General features: G+C 34.7%; 1 protein-coding gene across 1 annotated transcript; it reads left to right on the forward strand.

The window, feature by feature from the left end:
• Positions 1–1,494: 1,494 nt before the first annotated feature.
• Positions 1,495–3,555, forward strand: LOC114180715 (sucrose transport protein SUC8-like). The gene is made up of 4 exons (XM_085672249.1): positions 1,495–2,707; positions 2,830–2,893; positions 3,032–3,075; positions 3,205–3,555. The coding sequence occupies exons 1-4, from the start codon at positions 1,508–1,510 to the stop codon at positions 3,385–3,387; spliced, it is 1,491 nt and encodes a 496-aa protein (XP_085528375.1). The 5' UTR covers positions 1,495–1,507; the 3' UTR covers positions 3,388–3,555.
• Positions 3,556–8,903: the final 5,348 nt, after the last annotated feature.

An 8,903-nucleotide genomic window follows, 5' to 3' on the forward strand; every position in this document is an offset into this window, starting at 1 on the left:
CTTCATCATTGGAATCTTCTTAATGTCTCTAGTAGTCACAGTCAGAGTGACACAAATCTGGGTTGGCACCGGTGATCATTAAGGATTGAAAAATTGAGGATCGGGAACTGGATTATCTTTTGGATTTTTACAATACATATGGAGATCTTCTAAAAATGTCTTCTGTATACTAGATGGGCTTTTGATTTATATGGAGCTTTACATAACTTGTAACCCATTGTATAGGGAAGAGTTTTTGCAATTCTTGTTGGGAGATATTTTGAGGGATCTGGACAATAGAGGGTCTTTCTTCTTGTTTATTAACAAGGATGAAAAGAGCATCATCTTTACAAGAAGGAAGTTCAAGATCGATGGCATGGTCTTGCGGTTGGTGATGAAGGGTTGCTGAAAGCGAGTTAGAAACTTGCTTTGCTCTTGTGATCTAGATCTGAGCTTTTAGTCTTTGGGAGATAGTGGGATCTCTCGAGGTGAGATCGATAATACCCTTCTTCCATGAAGTGAGAGGATCAATATGATAGCTCTGTAATGGAGATTAGTGCATCCTTCAATTTGCTAATGTTTGATCAGATCTTTTGAAATCTTTATCTTGACATATTGTTCTTTAGTATTTGCTGCTAAAGAACATTGGTCCATCTTTGAGACCATATTCTCTAACATGTGGCCTTCTGGTAGAAATAAATTTAGTGATGTTTTTGAGAACTGATCTTTGTCTTCTGAAAATGTTAAAGGGGCTTAAGAGTGGACTTTGTATTTATGAGAGTTGGGAATCTTCAGGGACATACTATAGAAATTTAAATTAATATTTGACATAATGAATCTTTTATATTTAAAAACTTGTCATTAAAAAAACCTTGCAAATTAAAAACTGACATGATAATTTTGTTATTAATATGTCTCTCCGTGGTGACCTAACCTTGTTATGAATGATTCTAACTATATCATGAAATGTAGGAGCAATTTGTGGTGATTAGTAATAAATGACACCCTATGATTCATTTGTATTTTAAGTTTGTTATCGTTGGTGTTTTTAGAATATCTAGTTGGCGATAAGTGGTAATGCTTATGTGATTGAGTAATGATACATCTTACACTTCCATTTTATTTCTCTACACTTATTCAATACCAATAAAATTATATTTTTATTTTAAAAGATAAAATAATTTAACAAGAATTAAATAAAAGGTAAAAGTATTTACTTTTTCTTTGGTGTTTAATAGAGTTAGGAATGTTGAAAGTCTACATATACTATTTGTGATGTCAGACTCTTTACTTCTGGTACTATTTTATCAGAAGGACCTAAACCTATGTTTTAGGTAATTTTAGTGGCTACAATCATAGCAAACAATCATAACAAGAAAAGTAAAGGAATTTTAGTTTTCCTACTATAATTGTTCTTGTACTGCTAAATCTAACAATGGCAAGTATTATTTATATGATACATATAAATGGTTGTTCATAAAAAGTTACATCATATTTTTAAGTAACATACTTTAATAAAATTGTAATAATGGAGGAGCAACAAAAACCAGAGCCTAGTCCTCTTCGAAAAATGGTGGCAGTATCATCCATTGCTGCCGGTATCCAATTCGGATGGGCTTTACAACTCTCCCTTCTCACACCATATGTACAAACCTTAGGAGTTCCTCATGTTTGGGCATCCTTCATCTGGCTTTGTGGTCCCATCTCTGGTCTCGTAGTTCAGCCCATTGTAGGCTATTGCAGCGACCATTGTCAATCTCCCTTCGGTCGCCGTCGTCCCTTTATCCTTGCCGGCGCGTTAGCTGTCGCCATCTCCGTTATCCTTATTGGCTACGCTTCGGATATAGGACACGCAGCTGGCGATGACATCACAAAGAATACCCGTCCACGAGCTGTCGCCATCTTCGTCATTGGTTTTTGGGTCTTAGATGTTGCCAACAACATGCTTCAGGGTCCATGTCGTGCCTTCCTTGGTGACTTAGCTGCTGGTGATGAGAAAAAAACAAGAACTGCCAATGCGTTCTTCTCTTTTTTCATGGCAGTCGGCAATGTTTTGGGCTATGCCGCGGGATCGTATGACGGTCTTCACAAGATCTTCCCTTTCACAGAAACTAAAGCATGCAACGTTTTTTGTGCAAACCTAAAGAGTTGTTTCTTCTTCTCCATCATTCTTCTTCTTCTTTTGTGCATTATTGTTCTCGTTTGTGTGGATGACCCTCAGTACACACCGAGACCTCAAAAGATGAAGGTTGACGAGGAAGGGAAGACTCAATCTTCGTGCTTCTATGGAGAGTGTTGCGTTGCATTCAAAGGTTTGAAGAAGCCGATGTGGATGTTGATGTTAGTGACAGCTGTTAACTGGATTGCATGGTTCCCTTATGTGTTGTTCGACACCGACTGGATGGGTCGTGAGGTGTATGGCGGTGAGGTGGGACAGAAGGCATATAATGCTGGTATGCAAGCTGGTTCTTTGGGGCTCATGTTGAATTCAGTGGTGTTGGCTGTGGTGTCCTTGGGTGTAGAACCATTGGGTCGTTTGGTTGGTGGAGTGAAGTGGTTGTGGGCAATCGTTAATATTATTCTTGCAGTTTGCATGGCAATGACTGTGCTCATCACAAGAATTGCTGAACGACAACGTGCCAAAAACCCCGCTCTCATTGGAAACCCCTCCATAGATGTGAAAGTTGGAGCCTTAGCATTCTTCTGCGTGCTTGGTATTCCACTTGCGGTAAGATTTATCTTTTCTCAATATTCACTTGTTTTGATACAAGGTAGTAGGATGCCTTTAATTTGTATTGAATTAGAATCATTGTTTATCTTGTTGTAAACTAATATTATATGTGTATCCAGGTTACATATAGTGTTCCCTTTGCTCTAGCCTCTATCTACTCTAGTACCTCAGGAGCAGGACAAGGTACGTAGTTACCATTTTTTTGTTTTATTATTTTTTAAAGTTAAATGTTAATTTATTTTAAGGTGAACCAAAGAGATGAGTAAATGTTTAAGCCTAAATAAACAGGTGTAACCTTTTTTCTTACGTCCAAATTTTCAGGTTTATCTTTGGGTGTTCTGAATGTTTCAATTGTGATTCCTCAGGTTAGAATGCATTTACTTCATACATTGACATCTAATTACATTTTGTCATAACTATGTCAAGAATAGAACATACACTACTTCCTTGAACCAACGAATTCTAATGAAGAGTTATTTATTTGGTTTGCACAGATGATTGTAGCGGCAATTGTTGGACAGTGGGATGCTTTGTTTGGTGGTGGCAACTTGCCATCATTCATGTTAGGCGCGATGGCGGCGGCCATAAGTGCCATACTAGCAATTGTTCTACTTCCATCTCCTAAGAAGGAAGATGAAGCCAAGATTTCAAACCTTTCCATGGGCAGTGTTCATTAATGGCTAGAGCTCAGTATAGGAAGAAAGAGGAAAAGTCTTTGGATTCGGGATGGTGCATGTATTCAAGATATTAGGTATTGTCGTAGCTTATGCAAAATATCCATGTTCTTTATGTACTTAGGTATGAGAGTCACACAAAATTTTGTTCGGAAATCATCTTCAATTTCAATCAGTAAAAAAGATTTTTATTACTAAAATTAAAATATGTCAAAAGTGAATTTGACGTATTCTTTTTCTTTACTTTAAGTGTTAGTTCGAGTTAGTCCTTAATTTGTTAAAAAAAAAAATTCATCGTCTCATGCTACCATTTTTTTCCTAAATTAAATTATAATAATATTTCAAAAAAAAAATAATTAAAAATAATCTATATACTTTAATTCAACATTGGAATAATTTCTTTCTTACACATAAGCAACCACTCCATAGATTCGTAGTATAAATTTGAATTTGTGTAAAATTATTTTCAAAAATTGATATTAATAATTACATATTTTACATTATTTTATCGTAAAATACATATTCTTGAAAATTCTTGTGTATATTTTTTTAAGAAAAAAATACCTAGATAATTTCTTATGCAAAACTATTTGCAAGAAATCGTTGTTAATATAAATGATAATTATATTTTTCTTTATGAGAATAAAATTTTGAAGTAAAAAGCTATATATTATAAATTACTTATGATAAATATAAATTTTTCGATAATATTATTGAAATAAATAACAAAAATTAAATTTTCCTATATCACTACTAGAAAAATCATTCTTACCTACAAATTCTTCTAAAAAAGTTTGCATTTTCTATTGTGAATATTTTCATAAAAAATATCTATATTTTTTTTGTAATTATTTATTGCAAAAAATGTTTACTAAAGTTTTTGTGTAAAATTATTTATAGAAAATCGATATTAATACTAGTAGATTTTGTTGTACATTATTTAAATAAATGATATTTATTATCTACAAATTCTCTTTAAAGCAATTAATCATATAAAATAGTTACATTTTTGTCCTAAAAACGGTTATTCATACACACACACACATATATATATATATATATATATATATATATATATATATATATATATATATATATGTTACATTTTCTATAGTGAAATATTTAACCTACAAAATATTTATGTTTTGTTTTGAGATTATTTAAAAAAAAACAACAAATTCCAAGTTTGTTGATAAAAATATTTGTAAGAAATTATTTTATACAAATTTTGAAACATGGAGTCAAAATAAAGTCAACATAGGTGAGAAAATCGAAGGATGATCAAGAACCCAAAAAATGCATCGAGAAAGGCATTCGCTAGTCAAAACTGGAAGATGGATTACGTGAGATCGAAAGACATGTTAAGGCGTATAGTAACTTATATAAACATTGGCTTGGCATGCATAACTAATATAACGTGGACGATTTTAGATAGTTATTGCAAATTATGTAATTATATTTTATTTTATTTAGAATTAACTAGCTAAAGAGGGTTGGCAAATATGTTAGCTCAAATGATATTGATGCATGAAGATTTGATGAAGATATGGCATAGTAACTTGATGAAGATATTGCATAGTGACATGATGAGATTATAATCAATTGATGAAGACCTAACTAAGTAATGAAAACTTGAAGAAGATGGTATGTTGATCAAGCTTGACGTGTGTTTTATCTGTCTAACACGTGAATATATTGAAGCTTGCATATTTGAGCTTAAAATGAAGACTATTTGACATAAATTAGGTGTCTTGTGTGTGGTTGCAATTCTTTAGTCTATTATATAGGTAATGAGAGCCTTTATGACATTAAATGTAGTACTAGCTTAAGTGGTTGAGAGTACTTGATTATGTTGAGAGGATTTGGGTTTGAGTCCTAAGTATGCCAAATTTTGTGTTATTTTAATTGTGTATTATTTTGAATAATATATTAGTCGTGGTGTGTGATATTATATTAACTTTCTTTTTGCCAAAAAAAATTCTTTTTGGCATGAATGTGAAAAGCTAGAAAACCCTAGCTGAAAAAGGGGCAGCCAAGAGGGGTTAAAGAAACAATCACTAATGAGTCTTGAATGGCAATTAGGGCCATGTTAATGCAAATTTTCGTTTTAGGACCATTAACTTCAATTAAAACATGTTTAAGTGATTAATTAAGGAGGGAAAAAGTGGTTTTTGGGACTGCCATTGGTGCATACAAAGAGCAGACAGGTTTTAAGGTAAACATTGTATTAGTGTGTGAGATAAGGAGCTGGAAGGAAGGGAAAGCAAGAGAGGCCACTGTTGACCAAGAAGGAACTCTAGAATTCTTGAAGTGTAGCAAGGAATCCATGTTAGGGAGCTAGACTCCGTGGTTTTATTCGTGTTATTAATTTTTTGAATGATGATTGATTTATTTGAAGCTTGAACTGTGATAAAATTGTGCAATTTCATGTTTCTAGAAATTTTCCACAAACCGCTTGGTAGCCCTTCAAAGCCGCTAGCCGACTCATAGCATTTTCGATGTAAATTTGGGTTCTTATGAGGAACCGCCTGACGATGAGCGATGTGTCGCTAGGCGACGCAAGCTGATTAACCCAGTTTTCTAGGTTTTTGAAGAATGGCATGGCAATGATGAACACCCGGTAGGAAACACGAGAAACAATGGCTTGATTTAGGTGTTTTTGGATTTTTGGGATGTTTTTAATTAGTGGAGAACGTGGTTTTAATCATGGATTGTTTGAGGGAGGGGAATTATTGTGAAAGTACAATGTGACGAGGGAATTGAATGGAAGTGGTCAAATGTGAATTTTAGGGTTTGAGAATTTGGGGATTTTAGATTCTGGATCAAATTAATGGGGGAATTTAATAGGATTTTGTGTGTTGGAAGTTAAAGGAATGAACTATGAACTTAACCATGGGAATGTAGCCTATTAAGTTTAAAATTGAGAGAAGCTAGAATTCAGAACTTGTTAAGGTTCATAGAGGCAGGGAAAATTCTGGGTTTTCCAGAACTGCATGAACTGACTGGCGACACTATAACTGCCGCCAGGCGCTATACCGGAACAGTGGGGCAATGTATGCTTGGATGGATGGTGCGGGTTGTGGAGTTTAATATGAGTTTATTGGAATATTATAAAGAGATTGAAAAATGCTAAATATGGGGTAAAAATGGATAAGTAATTCATAAGGTGGGTCTATGAGAGAATGTTAGGTTATGACTTGTTAACAGATTTAGATGTTATAATAGTGTCTCATAAGTTAATTACACCAGGATTTTGGGTGATGATGAGGTAGAAGATAATTTTAGGAGTTGGGGATATTATGTGCATTTGCTTAAGTTGAAAGTGTGGTGTAAATATTGGTTAAGGTATAGTGGTTATGCTATTAGAAATGGAGTGGGGAATGAGGTCGTACTACGGGTATAAGAGGTATGAATTTAACAGTGGCTTGCTGTGATTTAGCAATGTGTTATGACTTTGGCAAGTGTACCAAGTCGCGCAAGTAGTAACCGGTAAGACCGGGATATCATTTCCCAAGAGGCTCGTGTATACTAAATAGTTGTGTAATTAGTGACTAATTTAAACTAATGAATAAATTCATGATTTGGGTTTTTATATGCAAGAAAGTAAATATTTCATAAACAATTAAAATTGAACTTGGATATTTGAAGACTCTAGAAAATGGTAAAGGCTAGAAATGCAATGGATTGATATTGTTGGAGTTAGACTTCACCTACTTCACTCTCATGTATATTAGGCAATAAAACTCTTCTCCATTAATTACTAATGTCAACCCACAAGTTTACTCAAACTCTAATTCCTTAGTTGAATGAGCCTAGGTTTCCTTATTTAGAGTCAATTACTTGAATCCCTAAATAAACAAACCCGCTTTACAAATTAGGGTTTAAGACAACTAATGGGTCAAGTTCCATTCCTAGATACAAGTTCCATTAGGTATCTTGTTCCAATTCAAGGTTTCAAGAGATATTTTCCAATACCTAATGACCCAAATATCATGCAATGTTTGGGTAAAACAAAGCAAGCTTTAAATGCATAAACAAAGATACTAGAAATCAATGGAAGAAGCATATATATATTCAACCCATTCGAAAATACATAAGAGTTCAGTGGCTACATCTAACCCCAACAAAAATGGGTTTAGCTCTCCATTGTCATGGAGAGCTCAAGCTTACAAAATGGAAATGGAAGAGGAAGGAGACACAAAGAGGAAGATGGAGTTGTTCCCACAAGCCCTAGCAGACCTCCAAGCGCTCCAAGACGTGTTGTTCGAGCTCCAAAATGTCCAAGATCAGTTTCCCTCGCGAAAACAGAAGAAAAAGGGCAAACTTGACACATCAACGAAAACCGCCGCCTGGCGGAAGCCTCTCACCGCCAGGCGCAAGCCACCAAACAGTGCTGAAATTTTGCGTGTACCGCCCGACGGTCTCCAAATGCCGCCCGGCGGTGAGATGCTGAAAAGGCCATTTTCGCCTGGCTGGCGCCTGGCGCCTAACACTGGAAGAAAGTGTCGCCTGGCAGTGTCTTTGTGGCGCCAGGCGATTATTGTTTCTTCCAAATTTAGTGTCTTTTTGCCTTCTTCTTGCTACTCATGATCACTCACTTGTTTGGATTTTTGGAACAAAGCTTCCCTACTACAAAAAGGTCACAAAAATGGGGATTAGTGGTATATTTAGATCAATGTAACCAAAATGTATTTATTTACAAAAAGTAAGATAAATTTGAGGATTAAGTAGGTTAAAAGCTTTGGAAGAGATGATTTTGCTAATGAAATATAGCTTGGATAATGGTAAAAATTAACATTATCAACTCGCCCAAACTTAAAACCTTGCTTGTCCTCAAGCAAAAAGGTAACTTGGCCTAGATGAACAACACAATTGCAATGATCTAGCAAATCCAGAAAACATATGTCAATTGCGCCTGCTCTTATTTGAAAGATTGTGTAGCACATGTGTTTCATTAGCAAGGCAAACTAAAGCTATGGTGTTCACAAAACAAAAATATCACAAGTGCATGCAAGAGTTTATAAGGGATCAACAATCATGGCAAAATGTTTCCTTGATCAATGGGAACCACTTCTCACAAGAACAAGTGTTTCACTCAAGCCCACTAGTGTATGGATATAAACAACATTCTCTCTACCATCACAATGTCACACAATTTAACTTTGCTTTTTGTTCAAAATGTCTAAGACTTTCACAAGCATGCTATCATCACAAGGTCTTTTATGGCTTGTATCGTGGCTAGGCTAAGAAGGAAATTTGGTTTTTCAGGATAACAAAAGTACCTTGAGCTAAGAGAGCAACTAATCAAATCATGAAAGTATTTTTCTCCCTTCTCTATTGAACCAATGAAACCAATTCCCAACTTGCTTGCACCAATTTTCTTTTCTTTTCTTTTCTTTTCCTTTTTTTTTTTTTTGAATTGAACCAAAAACTTTACAAATTTTCCCATGCTCCTTTGTATTTTAGCAATAATTCCCCCAAACTTGAACCATACTCATGACTAACAATCATTTGCTCTC

The sequence above is a fragment of the Vigna unguiculata genome, chromosome 4 (genome assembly GCF_037176805.1).
Source record: "Vigna unguiculata cultivar grain cowpea cultivar isolate G323 ecotype 2 chromosome 4, ASM3717680v1, whole genome shotgun sequence".
Lineage (NCBI taxonomy): Eukaryota > Viridiplantae > Streptophyta > Magnoliopsida > Fabales > Fabaceae > Vigna > Vigna unguiculata.